The sequence below is a fragment of the Myotis nattereri genome (genome assembly GCF_964212035.1).
Source record: "Myotis nattereri genome assembly, chromosome: 20".
NCBI lineage: Eukaryota > Metazoa > Chordata > Mammalia > Chiroptera > Vespertilionidae > Myotis > Myotis nattereri.
This window is the reverse complement of record NC_138096.1, coordinates 555,483-578,228: the sequence shown is the minus strand read 5'-3', so window position 1 is coordinate 578,228 and position 22,746 is coordinate 555,483. Positions and strand designations below refer to the sequence as shown.

General features: G+C 63.2%; 1 protein-coding gene across 8 annotated transcripts in view; it reads left to right on the top strand.

Moving 5' to 3' along the window:
* Positions 1-21,784, top strand: part of NAV1 (neuron navigator 1) — a gene marked incomplete at its 5' end in the record, with an annotated part of 77,923 nt that extends 56,139 nt beyond the window's left edge. For 2 of the 8 annotated variants that reach the window (XM_081114547.1, XM_081114551.1), the window contains 21 exons: positions 495-665; positions 1,712-1,764; positions 2,636-2,659; positions 2,762-2,839; positions 4,805-4,888; positions 6,662-6,773; positions 7,089-7,210; positions 8,652-8,660; positions 10,287-10,483; positions 11,373-11,565; positions 11,653-11,821; positions 12,586-12,683; positions 12,855-12,950; positions 13,144-13,303; positions 14,098-14,333; positions 15,126-15,280; positions 15,725-15,796; positions 16,227-16,423; positions 17,319-17,437; positions 18,037-18,234; positions 18,620-21,784. In XM_081114547.1, coding sequence (XP_080970673.1) covers positions 495-665; positions 1,712-1,764; positions 2,636-2,659; positions 2,762-2,839; positions 4,805-4,888; positions 6,662-6,773; positions 7,089-7,210; positions 8,652-8,660; positions 10,287-10,483; positions 11,373-11,565; positions 11,653-11,821; positions 12,586-12,683; positions 12,855-12,950; positions 13,144-13,303; positions 14,098-14,333; positions 15,126-15,280; positions 15,725-15,796; positions 16,227-16,423; positions 17,319-17,437; positions 18,037-18,234; positions 18,620-18,715 — 2,639 coding nt within the window. In that variant the 3' untranslated portion in view covers positions 18,716-21,784. The remainder of the gene's footprint in view (positions 1-494; positions 666-1,711; positions 1,765-2,635; positions 2,660-2,761; positions 2,840-4,804; positions 4,889-6,661; positions 6,774-7,088; positions 7,211-8,651; positions 8,661-10,286; positions 10,484-11,372; positions 11,566-11,652; positions 11,822-12,585; positions 12,684-12,854; positions 12,951-13,143; positions 13,304-14,097; positions 14,334-15,125; positions 15,281-15,724; positions 15,797-16,226; positions 16,424-17,318; positions 17,438-18,036; positions 18,235-18,619) is intronic. The other 6 variants (XM_081114548.1, XM_081114553.1, XM_081114549.1 and 3 more) reach the window with 4 other exon arrangements.
* Positions 21,785-22,746: the final 962 nt, after the last annotated feature.

Sequence of the window (22,746 nt, the reverse complement as noted above, 5' to 3'; positions counted from 1 at the left end):
CATGGTGAGAGAATCATGGATGGGCTGCCTCCTGCACACCCCCTACTGGTGGGGATGGAGCCCACAACCCGGGCCCGGGCCCTGACGGGGAATCGAACCGTGACCTCCTGGTTCATAGGTGGACGCTCAGCCCCTGAGCCACGCCGGCCGGGCCCCCCCCGCCCCCCCGTGTGTTTTAGTGAACAGCGTCCGTGTGTCTGGGCACATCCACGGGATGTGAAGGTTTTGGGACAAGCGCCAGGCCCCCAGCCTACGTGACACCCCCGGGGCAGGCTGCCCACGGGAAACGCTGTCCCCCGTGACCACAGACAGCAGGGTCCTCGTCCGTTAGGGCCCGTGCCCCCCAGCCCCCCCGCCTGCTGGCCTGCACACCCCACCTCCCGCCTCCCCCGCCCTCCTCCCGCCCCTGGCGTCCCTCCCCGTCCCCGAGGCCCTGAGCGCCGGTGACCCTGCCTCTTCTCCCGCCCCCTCCCGCCCCCCGTCTGTCCTTCCAGTGAGCCCCTCGGCGGCCACCACGCCAAGAATCACTCGCTCGAACAGCATCCCCACCCACGAGGCCGCCTTCGAGCTGTACAGCGGCTCCCAAACGGGGAGCACCCTGTCCCTGGCAGAGAGACCCAAGGGCATGATCCGGTCGGGATCCTTCCGAGACCCCTCGGACGACGGTGAGACTTCACGCGGCGCGGTTCACGCTCATCCCGGCTCCGCCGGGCCCTCACCCGCCACCCGCCACCCGCCACCGCCTCCACCGCCCACACGGCCGCCCCACGCACATGACTCACAGCCCATCGCGCGGGGCCATCTCAGCGCCTCCTCCCGGCCCCTGAGAAGGGCCTGGGGGCCCAGAAACCTTGGGGCTGGGGAGGGGAGTGAGCGTGGACGGGCTCCGGAGTCCGCGAGGTCACGCAGGGTCACGGGGCAGCGCGTAGGGAGGAGCCAGGCCGCGCGAGCCTCTCCCAAGGATGCTCTGGGTCCGCGTCAGGCAGGATGCGGTTGCCACGGTATCAGGCTCAGGCTCAGCCGGGGAGGGGGCCAGGCTCCTGGGGGCTGGCCGCGCCTTCGTGGCTTGAAGACACGCGCAAGTTCTCTCTAAGGCTTTTGCACCAGACGTTTCTCTTTTTATTTTATTTTTATTTAATGTGCTTATATTGATTTCAGAGAGGAAGGGAGAGGGAGAGAGAAAATCAACAATGAGAGAGAATCACGGATCGGCTGCCTCCTGCACGCCCCCGAATGGGGATCGGGCCCCCAGCCCGGGCCTGTGCCCTGATCGGGAATCGAACCCTGACCTCCTGGTTCCTAGGTCAACGCTCAACCACTGAGCCACGCCGGCCGGTTTTTCGTCGAGTGGTCCCGGGATTCTAGCACGAACCCCGTGCTGAGTGGAGGCGCGGGCAGGCGGCAGGGTTGCTCTGTGCAGCTCCGTTGGGCACCTGCCTGCGAACACCCCCTTTCCCTCCTGGGCCCCGGCGCCCCTCGAAGCCAGCGAGCCAGGGTCCACCCCCAGGCCAGTGTGACCGCAGGAGGAGGCCGCCCTGCTCAGCAGACCCAACCGGCTCTGGGCTCTGGTTCCAGCCGGGTCCCCGTTCTATTCTTTCTGTTGGCTCCAGGTGCCTGCCTGTCAGTACCAGCTCCCGCCTCAGGGCTCCTCCCGGGGTCCCCTGACTGGTCCCCGAGGCCTGTGTTAACACCCCATTCTTTTCTCTTCCAGTTCACGGCTCCGTGCTATCCCTGGCGTCCAGCGCCTCCTCCACATACTCCTCGGTAAGAGCACCCCGTCTCCTCCTTCCTCCCTCGTCCCCCCTGCAGCCTGGGTACCTGGGGGGGAGCCTGGGCTGGGAGCTTTGGTGCCTGGGAGCTCAGGGTCTGTCTGGCCTGCAAGCACCCAGCACCCCTACCGCCTGCTCTGAGGCTGGAGAGCCCCTGGTCCTAGAGCCCGCTCCGCACCCGGGGGAGTGGGAGGCATTTGTGGGGCGGTGACGGGGGTCCCCAGGTACATTCCAGAGCCCCCCCGTGCACTTGACCACGCGTGCACTTGTCTGTGTGTGTGCAGTTGACCACGTGTGTGTGTACTTGACCACGTGTGTGCAGTTTACTGCGTGTGCAATTGACTATGTGTCTGCATTTCACCTCGTATGTACTTGACCGTGTGTGCTTGTCTGTGTGTGCACTTGACCACGTGTGTGCAGTTTACTGCGTGTGCAATTGACTATGTGTCTGCATTTCACCTCGTATGTACTTGACCGTGTGTGCGCTTGTCTGTGTGTGCACTTGACCACGTGTGTGCAGTTTGCTGAGTGTGCAATGCCCTGGGCTCTCACGGCACCTCCATCCTTGGATTCCTCTGCCCCGGGTCTGGGCTCTGACTTCCCGTTGGGGGCAGAGAGGGTGAGTCCCAGTCAGCCAGGGTCCTCCCTGCTTCTGGGCCCCCACGGAGCTGGCTGCACGCAAACCTTAGAGAGACCCCTGATCTAAGCCCCGAGTCGGGCCAGGGCCTGGGAGCCGTCTCGGCCCCTTTGGACCTCAGGCCTTGCTTCTCCATGTTCCCGCCGGCCGCATAGCCTGCTCAGCTCCGGGTAACCTGCTCTCTCTCTCTCTCTCTCTCCCTCCCCCTCCTCCACGCTCCCTTCTCCAGGCTGAGGAGAGGATGCAGTCCGAGGTAGGGCGCCCAGCCTCGTCCCGCTCGCCGACCCCCTCCACGCCACGTCCCCCGGGCCTCCCCGTCCCGCCGCCTAAGCTGTCTCTCTCCTCCTTCTCACAGCAAATCCGCAAGCTCCGCCGGGAGCTGGAGTCCTCGCAGGAGAAGGTGGCCACCCTGACGTCTCAGCTCTCCGCCAACGTGAGTGGGGCCCGGGCCGGGCCGGGGGGGGGGGGGGGAGTGGTTTCCTGAGCATCCCCGGGGCTTGGACGCCCAGGGAGCAGACCAGGCTTGGGGCTCCGCCCCCCGGCTCGGAGGCTCGACTTTTATTGAGAACCGTTCTGCCCCCCGGCTCAGCCGTACGCGTGGAGGGGTTCACGCCCGACGGCCTTGAACTCCCCAGAGAAAGAGCAAGGGTTGTTCTCAGCGGTTCTGGGTGGAGCTGGGCACAGCCAAGCCATCGGCCATGGGCAGGAATCAGTAGAGACTGTCTTCGGGGTTTTTTAAATATTTTTTTTACAGATTTCAGAGAGGAAGGGAGAGAGAGAGAAACATCCATGATGAGCGAGAATCATGGATCGGCTGCCTCCTGCACGCTCCACCCTGGGGATGGAGCCCGTAACCCGGGCTTGAGCCCTGACGGGGAATCGAACCCTGACCTCCTGGTTCCTGAGTCGAAGCTCAGCCCCTGAGCCACGCCGGCCGGGCCAGGCCCCCCCACCCCGGGAGACGGGGAGAAACGAGGCCGCCCGCCCTGGCCAGGCTGCAGCCGCTTGTCCCGTGTGGCCGAGCTGAGAACATAAGACTCATTTTCCCCCAAAGCTGTAAACACCAGCTGAGCCGGATCCGGGAGCGATCCAAGCGCTCCTCGCACGGGAGGGGCCGTGTCTCCGCTTCCTCTCGCCTTCCTCCCCGGGGAGCACAGCTGTCGGCCCGGGCTCTCGCCTCAGAGTCGGGGAGGAGACCCCTCACCAGGACCTTCCGTGTTTCCCGTTTTTTTTTTTTCAACAGCCGTCCCTTCACACACTGCCGCTCTCTTTCTTCTCTGATCCCCAAGTCTTCCATTTATTTATTTTTAAAAATACATGTTTTATGGATTTCAGAGAGAGGGAGGGAGAGAGAGAGAGAGAGAGAGAGAGGGGAAGAGGAACATCATGATGAGAGAGAATCACGGATCGGCTGCCTCCTGCACGCCCCACTCTGGGTATGGAGCCCGTAACCTGGGCATGTGCCCCGATCGACCAGGAATCGAACCCTGACCTCCTGGTTCACAGATCGATGCTCACCCACTGAGCCACACCGGCCGGGCAGCCCGAGCCCTCGATGGAGCTGTTGTACATGCTTTGCTTGAAGCTCGGATTAAGTGCTTTTTTCTGCTCGTGGGAACTTATACGGTTGTGATCTATATGAGAAGCCCCTCCGCCCTCCCTGCACCCAGGCGGCGGCGGGGTCAGGGCCTGCTCAGACCAGGAGGTTTAGGCCCGGGAGACGCTGGCGGGGGAGGCGCCTGGGAGAGAACAGTGGTGTTCTCACTGGCCGCGGGCTGCCGGCCATCGGCTGTCGGGCTGGGCCAAGGATGTGAATTCAGGGGCAGATTTCTCCTGGAACTGGAAGTTCCCTTTGGCTTAAAACGGAACAAGCCAAAAGCCCAGACAGCACAGGTTCTGCATTTTCGAGGCCGAGTCTTGCTGTGGTCGTGGCCCTGTCCTCAGGCGGGAGGCGTGATGCCAGGGCCCCCGGGGCGGTTCCTCGGCTCCCGTCAGGAGCCCGGCCGACATGGCTCAGTGGTTGAGCGTCAACCTGTGAACCAGGAGGTCAGGGTTTGATTCCTGGTCAGGGCACAGGCCCAGGTTGCGGGCTCCCTCTCCAGTGTGGGGTGTGCAGGAGGCAGCCGGTCCATGATCCTCTCTCATCATGGATGTTTCTATCTCTCTCCCTTCCTCTCTGTAATCAATAAAAATAAAAAATTTAACAAAAAAGAAGCTGGTTCCCCCCAGAAGGAGTCTGAGTGGGCCTCATCCGTCCAGGGAGATCTCTATTTCAAAGCCCCCAAGAAGTGTGTCAGCTCTGAGACGGGAGGTCTGCTAAACTCCGTCCCTGTCAATCTCCCCCACCCCCACCCCCATCCCACCCTCAAGCCTCAGGGCCCCCGTGTCCTTGTTCCAGGCGAACCTGGTGGCGGCGTTCGAGCAGAGCCTGGTGAACATGACTTCCCGCCTGCGGCACCTGGCGGAGACGGCCGAGGAGAAGGTGAGGGGCCGAGCGCCCCATGCCCGGTTCTCCCTCTGTCACCCTGAACTCTCAACCTGCCCCTTAATAAAGCTGCCCCCATTCCCCATTCCCTGTGGCATGTCTGGTAGGACACCTGTGCCCATCCTGCCACCCAGCACATAGTAGGTGCCCATCCTATCACCCAGCACATAGTAGGTGCCCCTCCTACCGCCTGGCACATAGTAGGTGCCCCTCCTACCGCCTGGCACATAGTAGGTGCCCATCCTATCACCCAGCACATAGTAGGTGCCCCTCCTACCACCCGGCACATAGTAGGTGCCCCTCCTACCACCCGGCACATAGTAGGTGCCCATCCTACAACCCGGCACATAGTAGGTGCCCCTCCTACCGCCTGGCACATAGTAGGTGCCCCTTCTACCGCCTGGCACATAGTAGGTGCCCCTCCTACCACCCGGCACATAATAGGTGTCCATCCTATCACCTGACACACAGTAGGTGTCCATCCTATCACCCGGCACATAGTAGGTGCTCCTCCTACCGCCTGGTACACAGTAGGTGCCCATTCTATCACCCGGCACACAGTAGGTGCCCATTCTATCACTCAGCACACAGTAGGTGTCCATCCTATCACCCGGCACACAGCAGGTGCCCCTCCTACCACCCGGCACACAGTAGGTGCCCATTCTATCACCCGGCACACAGTAGGTGCCCATTCTATCACCCGGCACACAGTAGGTGTCCATCCTATCACCCGGCACACAGTAGGTGTCCATCCTATCACCCGGCACACAGTAGGTGCCCCTCCTACCGCCTGACACACAGCAGGTGCCCCTGCTGCCACCCGGCACACAGTAGGTGCCCCTGCTACCACCCGGCACATAGTAGGTGCTCCTCCTATCACCCGGCACACAGTAGGTGCCCCTGCTACCACCCGGCACACAGTAGGTGCCCCTCCTGCCACCCGGCACACAGTAGGTGCCCCTCCTGCCACCCGGCACACAGTAGGTGCCCCTCCTACCACCCGGCACACAGTAGGTATCCATTCTATCACCCGGCACAGAGTAGGTGCCCCTCCTACCACCCAGCACACAGTAGGTGTCCATCCTATCACCTGGCACACAGTAGGTATCCTATCACCTGGCACACAGTAGGTATCCATTCTATCACCCGGCACAGAGTAGGTGCCCCTCCTACCACCCAGCACACAGTAGGTGTCCATCCTATCACCTGGCACACAGTAGGTGTCCATCCTATCACCCGGCACACAGTAGGTATCCATTCTATCACCCGGCACACAGTAGGTATCCATTCTATCACCCGGCACACAGTAGGTGTCCATCCTATCACCCGGCACACAGTAGGTATCCATCCTGCCACCCGGCACACAGTAGGTGCCCCTGCTGCCACCCGGCACACAGTAGGTATCCATCCTGCCACCCGGCACACAGTAGGTGCCCCTGCTGCCACCCGGCACACAGTAGGTGCCCCTGCTGCCACCCGGCACACAGTAGGTATCCATCCTATCACCCGGCACACAGTAGGTGCCCCTGCTGCCACCCGGCACACAGTAGGTATCCATCCTACCACCCGGCACACAGTAGGTATCCATCCTGCCACCCGGCACACAGTAGGTGCCCCTGCTGCCACCCGGCACACAGTAGGTGCCCCTGCTGCCACCCGGCACACAGTAGGTGCCCCTCCTACCACCCGGCACACAGTAGGTGCCCCTGCTGCCACCCGGCACACAGCAGGTGCTCTGATCCCAGCCACCGACACTGCTCCGTCTCTCAGGACACGGAGTTGCTGGACCTGCGAGAAACCATTGACTTCCTGAAGAAGAAGAATTCGGAGGCCCAGGCCGTCATCCAGGGCGCCCTCAGCGCCTCGGAGACCACGCCCAAAGGTAGGGGAGCCAGCCCCAGGCGGGGGGGGGGGGGGGGGGGGGGGAGGGGAGAGGGGAGAGGCAGGGCCCGGACGGCACAGCCCCTCGGTGAGCCTCTCGCATCGCATCGGTGTGTCCCTCAGTCCCTCCTCCCTCTCCCACGCTCCCTAACAATCGATGGGAAGTTATCCCCTGCTGAGGACTCGCCACCAGCAAGGAGTGACCCAGACGGGGCTCTGTGGCCCGGGGCTTGGGCGGCTCCCCCTCCCCCACCCCCGGCCCCGCCTTGCCTGCGCCCACGTCTGTGACCCCGCCTGTCCGGGTCCCCGCCCCCAGAGCTGCGGATCAAGCGGCAGAACTCCTCCGACAGCATCTCCAGCCTCAACAGCATCACCAGCCACTCGAGCATCGGCAGCGGCAAGGACGCCGACGCCAAGAAGAAGAAGAAGAAGAGCTGGGTGGGTGAAGGGTCGGGGGGCTGGGGGCCGGGGGACCCAGACGGGTAGAGCGTGGCGCCACCTCCCCCTCCCCCTCAGCCAGGGCGCGGGTCCTCCCAGGAGTCACGGGGACACGGTCCCCTGGATCGCCACGCCCCAAGGTCACGCCTGCTCCGAGCGGGTTCTGCTAACTCAGTGGTCGGCAAACCGCGGCTCGCGAGCCACAGGCGGCTCTTTGGCCCCTTGAGTGTGGCTCTTCCACAAAATACCACGTGCGGGCGCAGTTGAAACTTCGTGGCCCGTGCACAGAAGTCGGTTTTCGGAAAGGAGGCAGACGAAACAAGTCTACAAGACGAGTGTGGATGGGAGAGTTGGAAGGGGTCGACCTCAGCGATCGTACCTCCGTCAGATGGAGGACGTTTTTGGCAAAGGCCAGCTTAGGAGCACCCTAAGTTAATAACAAGGTTAAACCTACCTATAGAGTTTAAGTGTAAAAAACTTGGCTCTCAAAAGAGATTTCAGTCGCCGTACTGTTGATGTTTGGCTCTGTGGACTGATGAGTTTGCCAACCACTGTGCTAACTCCTTCCCAGTCCTTCCCCACGTGTCCCGAGGCCGCCCTCCGTCCACCTGGGGCTGCTTCCCGGGCTCTCCTCACGGGTCAGCTCAGGTGTTTGTCGGCAGAAGGGGTGCCCTGGGGTCCCCGCTCCCCTCCGGCCACGGTGTGGAGGGAAGGATCCCGAACAGAGCCATTCATTCTATAGGGCGTCCCAAAATTCACGCAAGAAGTAATTTGGATAGAAAACACAGGTTTATAATGAACAGTTGTACATCTTTTATTGATTCATAAAGTACACAGTCTAGGGTTATGTATGGACTAGCACAGCGGGTCCATGGCCTCCACAGTTTTGCTGGCACAGACCCAAAGCCGTGGTCTTCATTGGTCTTCCTTGTCCCTGCTCCTGGGCCATCATTGGGACTTGGTCATGCTGATCCAATGGAAGGGATTGACATCAAAGGGCCACAGATATGAGAATCTGATTCAATCAACCCAGGAAAATTAGGCTTTTATTTTTGTTGTTGTTAATGCTCACGCAGAATTCAAATCTTGCGTGAATTTTGGGACGCCCTACACATGCTCCCGGGACCATGACCTCCGCTTCTCGGAGAGGTGTCGGTGGAACTTTCCGATTCCTTCCAAAGCCACCGGGCCCAGAGAGGGCCGGGTTTCATTCCCCAGGGTGACCCTCCCTGCCCGTGGCTGACCATCCCGTCCCCCGCGGCCGGCGGTCGGGAGGGCCCCCTGTGCGGGCTCCCAGCTTGCGGCCCGGGTCCGTAGGACTGGCCCCCAGACCTCTGTGTGGGGCAGGCAGGGACCTGCCGTGCGGGACACGTGATTAAGTGTTGCTTCTTCTCTCTCCCCCCCCTTCCAAACGCTGACTTCAATCCCCATTTTTTTCCAGGTCTATGAGGTAAGAGACGTGGTTCCCCCTCCTCCCCTGTCTTCTCTTTCCTGCGCCATGCCCCCCCCATTTCCACGGCAGCTCTGCCCCCCAAAGACCGACCGGCCGCTCGTAAAACTAACCGTGACGATCCCCCCGAGCTCCCGGCTCCCCCCACTGCATGGTCCGGCCACAGCTGCCCCCCCATCCCCCCGCAATCCCCAGCAAGAGGAGGGGCCCATGGGAAGGTCACGGTCCCGTTCTGTCCCTCGACCCCGTCTGCCCCTGGTCACAGCATCCATCCAACGGACTCCTGCCCTGAAAGCGATCTTTCTTGTTTTTGTTGTGTGTGAGTGTGTGTGTTTTTAAATATATTTTTATTGATTTCAGAGAGGAAGGGAGAGGGGGAGAGAGAGAGAGAGAAACATCCATGATGAGAGAGCATCATGGATCGGCTGCCTCCTGCACGCCTCCTATTGGGAATTGAGCCTGCAACCCGGGCACGTGCCCTGACCGGGAATCGAACCCGGGACCCTTCGGTCTGCGGGCTCACGCTGTATCCATGGAGCCACACCAGCCAGGGCAGATTCCTCTTCTTTACCCTTCTCACTGTCCCAAATGTCTGGTCTACTCTCATCCCCGCGGCCTCCGGCCCCCCCCTTCACTCCGTCTCGCCGCCCACCCTTCCATCCGTGTCCCCGTGTGGTGTGCATGCGTGTGGATGCATGTGAGCGGGTGTGGGACCTCGAGCTCACACCCCAGCCCCCACGCTCTGATCGCCACCCGAGATCCCCCACGCTGTGGTCCCAGGACAGCGTCCCCCGTGCTGCGAGGAGAGGCCAGGAAGCGTCCCTTACTCCGGGGGCTGTGAGCGGGGAGGGTAGAGAGCCCTGACCGGGTGGCTCCCCATCCCCACCCCCGTCTGTGCTGGGCTGAGCACAGAGACATTAAAGAAAACGTCTGTGGACACCCCTGTTCTGTGTCCACAGAACCACCTGGGCAGTTTCGGGCTGACAGGTGTATAGATTCTGGTCCGCTGCGCCTGGTCAGAGCTGGACCCGGACCCCAGGGAGCGAGGCCGGGTGGCACAGGCAGTGGTCTCTGCAAACGGCGGCGGCTGGGTTGCCGTGGGGTGTCCCCTGTGGCCCTGGGGGCGTCCCTGTCCCTCCCAGCTCCCCCAGGGGCAAGAGAAGTCCCATGAATTTCCCCTGTCCGCCACAGCCGCCAGCCAGACCCCCCACTATATCTCGGCCCTGATTGCTTTCTTCCTTTTTTAAAAAAAAAAAAAAATATTTTTTATTGATTTCAGAGAGGAAGGGAGAGGATGCATGTGAGCTGGGACCGAGCCCTCCCCTGGGGATCGAGCCCACAACCTGGGCAGGCGCCCTGAACTGGGGCTCAAACCCGGGACCCTCCAGTCCGTGGGCTGGCAGGCTCTGTCCATGGAGCCACCCCGGCCAGGGCTCAGCCCTGATTTCTAGGCCCCTCTGCTCAGGTCCCGTGAGTCGAGCAAAGCCCTGGAGACGGGGGGGCCGGTGGCAGCAGCGGGGCCCGGCCCGGGGGACCCTCCGTCTCCGCCCCCGACCGCCCCGCATTCCGTGGTCTCCCCGCCCGTGGAGCCCTCACCTCCCTCTGCCCGGCTCTGCTCTTTTCTAGCTTCGGAGTTCCTTCAACAAAGCCTTCAGCATCAAGAAGGGCCCCAAGTCCGCATCCTCCTACTCGGACATCGAGGAGATCGCCACCCCCGACTCCTCCGCCCCCTCATCCCCCAAACTGCAGCACGGGGCCCCCGAGACCGCCTCGCCCTCCATCAAGTCCTCCGCCTCGTCCTCCGCGGGCGGCGACGCCCCCGAGTGAGTGCTGGCCCCGGCCCCCCGCCTGCGTGAACCCCCGGCCAGAGCTGGCCGTCAGCCCAGCAGACCCTGGGCCCGTGGTGCCCCCCGCAGACCTCTGCCCGGGTCCCTCAGACCCACCTGGAGCCCGTCCCTGGCACTGCTGACCACCAGCCACGCTCTCAGTTACCTGAGGACACTTCCCCATTGAGTCTCAGAGAGAGTGGAAGGGAGAGGGAGAGACGGAGAGAAACATCGATGTGAGAGAGACACATGGATTGGCTGCCTCCTGCACGCACCCCGACCAGGGCTGGGGAACCCGCAACCGAGGGACGTGCCCTTGGCCGGAATCGAACCCAGGACCCTTCAGTCCACGGGCTGACGATGCTCTATCCACTGAGCCAGACCGGCTAGGGATCATTTTTATTTTTAAAAAAATATATTTTATTGATTTTTTTACAGAGAGAAAGGGAGAGGGATAGAAAGTTAGAAACATCGATGAGAGAGAAACATCGACCAGCTGCCTCCTGCACGCCCCCCACTGGGGATGTGCCCGTAACCAAGGTACATGCCCTTGACCAGAATCGAACCCAGGACCCTTTGGTCCGCAGGCTGATGCTCTATCCATTGAGCCAAACCAACTAGGGTTCATTTTTATTTTTTAAATATATTTTTATTGATTTGAGAGAGGAAGCGAGAGAGAGAGAGAGAGAGAGAGAGAGAGATAGAAACCTCGGTGATGGGAGAGAATCATGGATCGGCTGCCTCCTGCACGCCCCCCACTGGGGATCAAGCCCGCAACCCGGGCATGTGCCCTGAGCGGGAATCGAACCCTGACCTCCCGGTTCATAGGATGAGGCTCAACCCCTGAGCCACGCCGACCAGACTGACGCTCGCTCGCTTCTTGCAGGGGCCCCGTGCACACGGCCCCCCACACCAGGCTGTTCCTCGCCGGCGAGGAGGAGGAGCCGGAGAAGAAGGAGGTGTCGGAGCTGCGCTCGGAGCTGTGGGAGAAGGAGATGAAGCTGACGGACATCCGCCTGGAGGCCCTGAACTCCGCCCACCAGCTGGACCAGCTCCGGGAGACCATGCACAACATGCAGGTCAGTGCGGACGGCGGTGGCGGCGCCGGCCGGGGGCTCGGCCGCTCCGTCCGGCCCCGGCCCCGACCCCGTCTCTTCTGGCCGCAGCTGGAGGTGGACCTGCTCAAGGCTGAGAACGACCGGCTGAAGGTCGCCCCGGGCCCCTCATCGGGGTCCACGCCAGGGCAGGTCCCTGGGTCGTCCGCCCTCTCGTCCCCTCGCCGCTCGCTGGGCCTGGCGCTCACCCACTCCTTCAGCCCGAGCCTCGCGGACACAGGTACGGCTGGGAGGAGCCCTGTCCCCTGGAGAAGGGAAGGGGGCAGCCCACACCACACAGCCTGCGCCCCGAGACACAAGGGCCTCGTTAACTGTTTGGGGTGGGCGTCCCGTTCCTCTCTGTGAGCCCGGCCAGCCTGGCTCGGTGGTTGAGCGTCGACCTATGAACCAGGAGGTCACGGTTCGATTCCGGTCAAGGTTACATTCCCGGGTTGTGGGCTGGATCCCCACTTGGGGGGGGGGGGAGCGTGCAGGAGGCAACCGATGAAGGATGTTTCTCTCTCTCCCTCTCCCTTCCTCTCTGAAATCAATAAAAAATATATTTTTTAAAATATAAATTCCTTGTCCTAACTGGTTTGGCTCAATGGATAGAGCGTTGGCCTGTGGACTCGAGGGTCCTGGGTTCGATTCCAGTCAAGGGCATGTACCTGGGTTGCGGGCACATCCTCAGTAGGGGGTGTGCAGGCGGCAGCTGATCGATGTTTCTCTCTCATCGATGTTTCTAACTCTCTATCCTTCTCCCTTCCTCTTTGTAAAAAAATCAATAAAATAAATATTTTTTAAAATATACATTCCTTGACCGGAATTGAACCAGGGACCCTTCCATCCGCAGGCCGCCACGCTATCCACTGAACCCAACTGGCCGGGGCCATAAAAACTATATTTTTAAAAAATAGAGTCAGGTGGGAAGGAGGGTGTCTGGGAGGCGGCTCAGGAGAGCCTGGGGGTGCCCCTGGCGCCAACGGCCCCGCTCGCTGCCCGCAGACCTGTCCCCGATGGACGGCATCAGCACCTGCGGCCCCAAGGAGGAGGCCACGCTGCGGGTGGTGGTGAGGATGCCGCCGCAGCACATCATCCGCGGGGTAAGAGCCTCGGGCGCCGGGCCGGCGACACCCATCCTTTTCCGAGAAAACCTGGCCTCCCCCCCTCACCCCCCAAACCGGAGCCGTCCACGCCCGAGGGTGGTCCGGGGCTCCCTGTCCTTGGGGTCACCTTCCCGAGGCTCACGGGCTCTGCGTTGGTTGGCACCACAGGACTTGAAGCAGCAGGAGTTCTTCCTGGGGTGCAGCAAGGTCAGCGGGAAGGTCGACTGGAAGATGCTGGACGAGGCCGTCTTTCAGGTGTTCCAGGTAAAGGGGGTGCTCGTGCTGGGGGAGGGGGAGCCTGGGAGCTCGGCTCCCTCCTGGGGACACGCTGAGTGGGAACCCGCCCCTCCCGCTCCGTCTCCCGTGTCCCCCCTGACGTTGCTGTTTCTCCTGCGTGGCCGTGTGTGTTGTCTCCCCTCGGGGCCTCACCGCCGCCTCCTTCCCCCTCCGCGGTCAGGACTATATTTCTAAGATGGACCCAGCCTCCACCCTGGGGCTCAGCGCCGAGTCCATCCATGGCTACAGCATCAGCCACGTGAAGCGGGTGCTGGACGCCGAGCCCCCCGAGATGCCGCCCTGCCGCCGAGGGGTCAATAACATCTCGGTCTCCCTCAAAGGTCAGCCTCGCCCGTGGCTGCGGGGGGCAGGGGGGAAGGGGGGTCGGCTAGCCCACCATCGCGTGTTCCTTCAGCAGCGATCGCTGGGGATCTCGGTGCAGTCCGCCCTCCAGGGCCTTGGGCAGGCACCCTGGGGTGCAACTAACCCGGATGGAAAATACATACATTTTTTAAAATATATTTTTATTGATTTCAGAGTGGAAGGGAGGGGAGGGGAGAGAGAGAAACATCAATAATGAGAGAGAATCATGGACCTGGGGTGCCTCCTGCACACCCCACACTGGGGATGGAGCACTCAACCCGGGCATGTGCCCTTGACCGGAATCGAACCCGGGACCCTTCCGTCTGCGGGCTGATGCTCTATCCATGGAGCCACACCAGCCAGGGAAGATTCCACATCTATACCCTTCTCACTCCCAAAGGTCTCGTTACTCTTGTCCCCCTCGTTACATGTGCCCCACACTGGGGATGGACCCCACAACCCGGGCCTGTGCCCTGACCAGGAATCCAACCGTGACCTCCTGGTTCCTAGGTTGGTGCTCAACCACTGAGCCACACCAGCCGAGTTCCCAGGGAAATTTCTGCCAAGTCCACCCACAAACCCATAGCTCACAGCCAGTGAGGCTGGGTCCCTAAAAACACCACCCACCCGTCAGCCCTCGGTCATGGTTAGGGGCCTCCTGTGGAGCCCGGGGCGCGTGGCCCGGAGCTCTGGGGTCCCGTGGGCTCCCGGATGCGGAGGGAGACGCCCTGGGCCCCCCCCCTCCGAGACTCACGCGGTGGGGCCCGCCCAGGTCTCAAGGAGAAGTGCGTGGACAGCCTGGTGTTCGAGACGCTAATCCCCAAGCCCATGATGCAGCACTACGTCAGCCTCCTGCTCAAGCACCGGCGCCTGGTCCTCTCCGGCCCCAGCGGCACCGGCAAGACCTACCTGACCAACCGGCTGGCCGAGTACCTGGTGGAGCGCTCCGGCCGCGAGGTCACCGAGGGCATCGTCAGCACCTTCAACATGCACCAGCTGTCCTGCAAGGTGGGCCCTTCCCTCCGCCCCCCCTCCTCCCTTGTCGGGGCCCCTTCCCTCCGCCCCGCCCGCCTCTCCTGCCCCCGCCCCCCCTCCCCCCTTGTCGGGGCCCCTTCCCTCTGTCTCCAACCCCTTCCCACTTCTGCCTCAGGCTTCCTCCTCCTGCCCCCGCCCTGTCCCAAACCCTGTTCTTTTAAAATTTTTATTGATTCCAGAGAGGAAAGGAGAGGGAGAGAGAGATAGAAGCATCCATGATGAGAGAGAATCATGGATCGATGCCTCCTGCACGCCCCACACTGGGGATCGAGCCCGCAACCCGGGCCTGTGCCCTGACCGGGAGTCGAACCTGACCTCCTGGTTCCTAGATCGATGCTCAACCCCTGAGCCACACCTGCTGGCTGGGCTAAACCTCCCTTTCCAGACTCCGTCCCCCCCCCCACACTCCCCTTGCCTGTCCGGCTCCCCATTTCCACTGCATCCTTCTCTTCCCTCCCTCCCCCTCTCCTCCGTGTAGCTCCCTGGCCCTGGGCTTTCTGGGAGGAAGGGCTGGGCATCAGCTGAGGATGGGGCCCTGCTCCGACCCTGTTTCTCCCTCGGGAGGGGGGAGGCAAGTCCGGTGCCAACCCATGAAAACCCACTTCCCGTCGCTGCCCCTGCGTCTGCAGCCACACGTCAGATGTCGGGGGGCCTGGGGTCCAGGGAGGTCCAGGGCTAACACAGCCTCCCCGGGGCCCTCTGGCCGAGGCCGAGGCTCCTGAGTGCTGACCCCTGCCCTCTGCCCCCTGCCCCCTGCTGTTTCAGGATCTGCAGCTCTATCTCTCCAACCTGGCCAACCAGATAGACCGGGACACGGGGGTGGGTGACGTGCCCCTGGTGATCCTGCTGGACGACCTGAGCGAGGCCGGCTCCATCAGCGAGCTGGTCAACGGGGCCCTCACCTGCAAGTACCACAAGTGGTGAGCGGAGGGCGGGGCCTGGTGGGATAGGGGGCGGGGCCTGGGGGCAGGGGGGCGGGGCCTGCTCCATCAGCGAGCTGGTCAACGGGGCCCTCACCTGCAAGTACCACAAGTGGTGAGCGGGGGGCGGGGCCTGGGGGCGGGGCCGGGGGTGGGGGGCGGGGCCTGCTCCATCAGCGAGCTGCTCAACGGGGCCCTCACCTGCAAGTACCACAAGTGGTGAGCGGGGGGCGGGGCCGGGGTTGCCGGGGGCGGGGCCGGGGGTGGGGGGCGGGGCCTGCTCCATCAGCGAGCTGGTCCATGGGGCCCTCACCTACAAGTACCACAAGTGCGGGTGGGGGGGGGGTGCAGCCAGCCCATGCCTCTCCTCGGGCAGTGCCCACGGCCGGCCGCACGCGTCCCCACGCCTCTCAGCACATCCTTTCACGCGCTCTCTCCCCTCAGTCCCTACATCATCGGGACCACGAATCAGCCGGTGAAAATGACCCCCAATCACGGCCTCCACCTGAGCTTCAGGTGAGCGTGGGGCCCCCGAGTCGATACACTCGTTCCGTCCCAGGACATGGCCTGAGAGCCGTCCAGGGCCGTCTGGGCTGGGAAGAGGGAATCGGGGGGCCGATGTGGGCCCTGGGGGAGAGGAGAGGGGAGGGGAGAGGAGATGATGGGAGGGGAAGGAGGAGCGGAGGGGCAGGGATTACAAAACTCGGAGACGCGGCAGGTTCCGGCCCTCTGCCCGCACCCCCGCTCGGCCGGTGGTCCGAGGAGGGTCCCTGGCCGGAGAACCAGCTCTGCCTGCCCATGACCGCTGCCCCGAGGTCAGCTGACTCCTCTGTGACCCGAGACGAAGCCAGGAGGGCACTCGCGGGAGGGACAGGCCGGCAGGGGACGGACCCGACCCCACGGCGCCCCCGTGGCCGCTCTGACCGCTGCCCCCTGCCGGCCGCAGGATGCTGACCTTCTCCAACAACGTGGAGCCGGCCAACGGCTTCCTGGTGCGCTACCTGCGGCGGAAGCTGCTGGAGTCGGACAGCGACGTCAATGCCAACAAGGAGGAGCTGCTGCGGGTGCTGGACTGGGTGCCCAAGCTCTGGTACCACCTGCACACCTTCCTGGAGAAGCACAGCACGTCCGACTTCCTCATCGGTGCGCGCCCCCCTCCCCCTTCCCCCTCCCCCTCCCCCCTTCCCCTTCCCTCTCTCCATCCCCCTCCCCATCCCCCTCCCCCTCCCCCCTTCCCCTTCCCTCTCTCCCCCTCCCCCCCATCCCCCAGCCCTCTCCCCCCTCCCCCCTCCCTCTCCCTCCCCCTCTCATCCCTCTCCCCCCTCCCCCCTTCCCCACCTCGGGGGGCAGCAGCTATGGCTCCCCTCCCCGCCAGGCCCCCTGTGAGGAGCTCCCCTTTTTTCTGTGGCCTTTTTTTTTTTTTTAACGTATCTTTATTGATTTCAGAGAGGAAGAGAGAGAGAAACATCCATGATGAGAGAGAATCATGGACCGGCTGCCTCCCGCCCGCCCCCCACTGGGCATCGAGCCCACAGCCGGGCATGTGCCTGATGGGGAATCAAACCCGTGCCTCCCGGTTCCTGGGCGGGTGCTCAGCCCCTGAGCCACGCCCAGCTGGGCCTGCCTGGGGTCTTGGGCTTCACGGCGGCTGCTGTGTTATGACAACCTTCAGACTAGCACCTCCGAGTCACTTGAGCTGTCCTAGCTCGGTTCGCCCCGTGCTCTGGGTGAATCCGCCAGCCTTCGGAACGCTGAGCCCCTCCCTCTGTGTCCCCCACGACGGATGGGACATGGGAGGGGCGTCCTCGGGATTTCAGGGCTCCCTCACCCCCTCACTCCCTCACCCGGCTCGGCCTGGGAGGGTCCAAGAGAGCCCCGGCCGTGACCTCCGTGGCCCCCCCCCCCCCCCGCTCTGGAGCAGCCTCAGAATGGCCCCCCCGGAACGCCCGTTGTCCTCGGCCGGGTGTGAGGGCGTCAGAGAGGCGGGTGCCGGGGACGGCCAGGTGCTCGGCCCCTCCAAGCCCCCCGCTTCTCCTAGGCCCCTGCTTCTTCCTGTCCTGCCCCATCGGCATCGAGGACTTCCGGACCTGGTTCATCGACCTGTGGAACAACTCCATCATCCCCTACCTGCAGGAGGGGGCCAAGGACGGCCTCAAGGTGAGCCCTGGCCGCGGCCCCACCCTGCCGGAGCTCAGGCCGTCCCCTCCCAGGGCAGCAGAAATTCTTCTTTTTTTCTCTTTTTTAAAATATAGATCTTTATTGATGTCAGAGAGGAAGGGAGAGGGAGCGATAGAAACATCCATGATGAGAGAGAATCATGGATCGGCTGCCTCCTGCACCCCCTACTGGGGGATCGAGCCCACAACCCGGGCCTGTGCCCTGACCGGGAATCGAATCGCGACTTCCTGGTTCACAGGTCAACGCTCAACCCCTGAGCCGCGCCGGCCGGACAAAATCCAAAAAAATTTAAAGGCGTTTATTTCTGAAGCGAAAGAGTTTCCTTCTTGGAAAGTACAATTGTGGGGTCGTAAGGTTTGCGCGTGTTCGGTCCTGGTGCCACCTGCCGATTTGTCCGCCAAAATGGTTTTACCGAGTCACACCCACCTCCTTCCCGGTTGGGGAACGCGGAGAAAATTCCATGGGATCGCAGCTCAGGGTGTGCATCCAGGGCAGGACCGGCCTCGCCGGGAGACTGCGTGGCCGCACCTCTGATCCAGGGGTCCCTCTCCCCGCCCCCCCCTTCTCCTCCTCCCCAGGTCCACGGACAGAAAGCCGCCTGGGAGGACCCGGTGGAGTGGGTCCGGGACACGCTTCCCTGGCCCTCGGCCCAGCAGGACCAGTCCAAGTTGTACCATCTGCCCCCGCCCACCGTGGGCCCTCACAGCATCGCCTCGCCCCCCGAGGACAGGACGGTCAAAGACTGCACCCCAAGTTCTCTGGAGTCGGACCCTCTGGTGAGTGGGGAGCATCCTGAGGTCAGAGCGAGAGAGAGTGGCAGGATGGACGCCTCCCCGCGTTCCCTGAGGGTGGAGGGAGACGGGGGGGTTGGGGGCAGGATGGGCAGGGCCCTGGGGGGTACGGGCCTGAGCCTGCACCCCGGCATAAGCCCGGACCCAGAATCGAACCGGGGGCCCCTTTGGTGCAGGGGTCGCCGGGTGTGTGCCCTGACCGGGAATCGAACCGTGACCTCCTGGTTCATAGGTTGGCGCCCAACCAACCAAGCCCAAACCACCCCCCCACCCCACCCCCCGGCCAGGGCAACATGGAGACTTTTTCCACCCCCTTCTCTGGGCAGGACGGCGTCCCCGCTCTCACAGTCCCTCTCTCTGCCCCTCTCAGATGGCCATGCTGCTGAAGCTGCAGGAGGCTGCCAACTACATCGAGTCTCCGGATCGAGAGACCATCCTGGACCCCAACCTCCAGGCCACTCTCTGAGGGCCCCGCGGGCCCTGTCACCCCGGACGGACGGACAGACGGACGGATGGACGGGCAAACGGCAGGGCGGACGCTGGCAGCGGCTCCGTGCCCACCCCTCCGCCCTCCCCACCCCCCAGCCGTGGCTCTCCGTGGAGAGCCCCCGGGGAGGGGGTGGAGGCACGGGAAGGCGGAGGGTTCCTCGGTGCTGCACCTTTGAGAACTTACGGCAAGGACCGGCGGGCAGCGTCGGGGGACGCGTGTCCCCAGCATCCCTTCGCCGGCCTCCTCTCGTGACTTTGGGGAAAAGACGAGAGGATGACGCCGGGTCTTTCCCCCTCATTCCCCGTCTCAGTGAGGGACCCCTGGGCTCGCTGGGGACGGTTCGGACGACGGCAGACGCGCCCGCCAAGCCCACAGGATTCTCAGGAGCATCTCTGAGAAAGACGGTCCCACGGGGACATCCAGGAGGCGGCGCCCCCGGGACTCCGGAACACCCTCCGGACCCATCGCCACTGCCAACGCGCCCCCCGCCCCACCTCCCGAGATCTGGCTGGAGCCCAGAAAAAGAAGCATGTGGTTTAAAAAAAAAATGTTTAAGTTGATCTGTAAAAGGTTTTTTTTTAAAAAAAAATGGCAAAGAGGAAGCAGGTGCCGGGCTCAGAAGCCGCCAGACCCGCCCTCCCCATCATGACATCACAGCCTCCCACCGTGACATCACAGCCTCCCACCGTGACATCACAGCCTCCCACCGTGACATCACAACCTCCCACCGTGACATCACAGCCTCCCGCCGTGACATCACAGCCTTCGGAGACAGGCGGCGCTCAGTCCTGAGCCCTCTCCTTTCACGCACACGAGCACCAATAAACCCTACTTTTTTTAGTTTTTAGTTTTTGGTTTTGTTTCTGTTTTGTTTGGATTTTTCCCCTCCCGTTTGCCTATTTATTTTCCTTTTCTCCTTTTGGTTTGTTGGCTGTTCTTTTTTCTTTCCCATCTGCTCACACGTTCACCGGACGCTCCTGGGGCTGCTGCTCCGGGCGGGTTTCCTTCGGAGCGTCTGACCCACCGGCCAGGCACCTGCCCTGCTCCGTCCTCGGCCTCCCGGGGGCTCCCGGTTCACAGACGTGGGAGGAGAGGAAGGTGGGCTGCTCGACGGCCGGCCGGCGGCACGAGAATGCGACTCCCCATCCTGACGGCTTCACCGTGGGCGCCAGGAAGCCAGGACCCCGGGGCCGCGACGCTGTCCGGTAGCCGGCCGGACCCCTCCGCTCGGTCCCGGTGGCGGCCACTTCGCCTGGCGGGACCCCCCTCCCTCGCCGGCCTTCACTCTGTGACGGGCGAGTGCTCACGCGACCGGACGCCCACGGGAGGCGCTCCCACGGAGGGACCCGCCTTGGGCCGCCACTGCCCTGGAGGCCTGGCCGTCTCCTTCACTCATCCAACGCGCACTCGCCGAGCAGTTTTGAAAGGAAGACGGGACCTGGGCACGTCCCCTCCCCCCTGGACCTTCAGGGTCAGCCGAGGACCAGAGCGGAGCCCGGATCCGCTGCCACGGGCCTGAAGGGCTAGCAATCTTGCTCCTCTCTCGTGCGCACGCGGGGGGAGCTCTGCTTCCCGTGGGCTCACGTGCAGGCCGACGGTCTGGCGAGGCCGTCGCATTGGGGGCTCCTCGGGCCCACGCACCCGCTCTCCACCTTCCCGCGCACAAGAACACCGTCTCGGAATCCACAGCCACCCGGGCCGGGTCCTCTGCCTCCCCGCGAGGCGTCGGTGCCTCTGAATCTTCACGTCGGACTATTTTCATTTCGGTCCAAGCGGAGCCCCAGGCGGGTCCCCCAGGACGTGTCTGCTGCCACCTGCCCATTTGCCCTCAGGGGCGTCGGGGTCCTCCGTGCGGGAGACGGTCGCTGCCCGGTCCGCGAGCCGTAAGGACACCCGGGGACCCCCCACCAGCCCGGCCATGGCGTGTGCGGTTCTGCGGCCGGACGGGGCTGCTTGGCCGGGGATGGTGCTGACGTCGTCGCTGCCTTAAGGCCCCTGCTCTGTGGAACCGGGAGGCCCCCGGGGCCGGAAGATCCCATCGGGGAGGAAGGGAAGACCAGACGGGCCTCCTGGGCACCTGGGCCTCCTCTGAACTCCGTCCCAGCTCCAGTCCCCTGGCCGGGCTCCGACTCGTGGCGCCACCTCCGTCGGGGGCGGGCGGAGCCCTTCCCTCCATCTCCTGGTGCTGCCCAGCCAGTGCCTTCTCCCGGGGGTGTTACTGGCGCCTTGAGAAACGGGAAGGGAGAAGCCTTCCTCCGTTCCAGCTGCCTCAGAACCGGCCCCCCAGAGGGACCCCGGTCTCCCTGGTAACCCAGGGGACCACCCACCGTGCGATTCATCACTCGGATCCTCGGCCGGCGGATGCCCGAGGCCTCTCGTGTTCCGACTTTTCGTCTCCGTTCCTGGGTGCACCCCCTGCCCCCCGCTCTCCGTCGGCTGCTGTCTTTACCCAGGTCTCCACCGCTCCCTCCCGACAGTCTGTTCCCTCTGGACCTGTTTACAGTCCTGCACCTGGACTCCTCGCCGGGGGCCGGGGGCCGGTCGTCTCCCCGAGGAACCGTGTGGCCACCGCGGACGTGCAGCCTCCTCCTGGTGCTATATCCCCCAGGACGCTCACCCAGGGCTCCCCGGAGCAGAACACCTGAGCGCCCCTCGCTGCCCACGCACCTGCTTCTCGGTGGAGACTGCTGGGACCCCTCCAGAAACAAACACGGGGTCCCACCACTAAGTTCTCACACACGCACCCCCTCTAGGCCCTTCAGGAGAATCGAGCCCCCCTGAGACTGGTATCTGTGCTCTCCCCTCCTCCAGCACCCCGGCTCCCGTCCTCACCAAAGCTGGCTCGCAGACCACATGGCTCCATCCCGGACGACCACCGGGGACGGCCACCATCGGGGGGGAGGCGGGGGGGGGTAAGGGGGGCCCCTCCGCACAGCTCCTCGCCCTCCCGGACAAAGACGACCAACGTGTTCTGTTCAGTGTATCTGTGTCTCGAACCTGCCTGGGCATTAACAATAAAACACCCGGTGATTGGAGGCCAGCATGGGACCCGATGTCTGTGTGTGTGTGTGTGCATGCATGTACATGTGTGTGCATGCATTACATGCGTGTGTGTCACAGGAGCCCTTTGCTGTCGCTGTTGCCTGTCTCCTGAGGTTCCGTGGAGTATCTCGACTCACCTGTGCCCTGTGGCAGCTCTACGGTGCTCATCCCTGTCTCTGAGCCTTCGCACCACTGACTTTTTCCTTTTTCAAATATATTTTTAAAAATGGATGTCAGAGAGGAAGGGAGAGGGAGAGAGAGAAACATCAATGACGAGAGAGCATCGTGGACCGGCTGCCTCCTGCACGCCCCCCTCTGGGGATGGAGCCCACCACCCGGGCCTGTGCCCTGAGCGGGACTCGAACCCGGACCTCCTGGCTCATAGGTCGACGCTCAACCGCTGAGCCACGGCGGCCGGGCTGCGTCAACTTTACATCTTCACGAGCCCTCAGTCAACCTGACCGGGAGCCTGTGGGGCCGCCACCTGGTCCCCGCCCCCCCCACGGTGAGGGTCCGTGTGGGCGTGTCCGCTCGGCCTGGGCCTGGCAAAGCGGAGGGTAAACTGGGAGACGGTGGGGCCTCCACGTGAGGACACCCATCAAAATGCCGAGGCTGCAGGGAGGCGGTGCCGTGGGAAATGAACACGGTGTGGACGGTCCGCCCAGAGCCATGCCCGGCTGGTTTTCTCAGTGGCCGGGCCGGGAGAATGTTTTACAAAGAAAGTGCTCACAGGAGTGAGTGGACTTGCTTTTCTCTTTTTAAAATATATATATTTTATTGGTTTTTTACAGAGAGGAAGGGAGAGGGACAGAGAGTTAGAAACATCAATGAGAGAGAAACATCGACCAGCTGCCTCCTGCACACTCCCTACTGGGGATGTGCCCGCAACCAAGGTACATGCCCTTGGCCGGAATCGAACCCGGGACCCTTCAGTCCGCAGGCCGACGTTCTATCCGCTGAGCCAA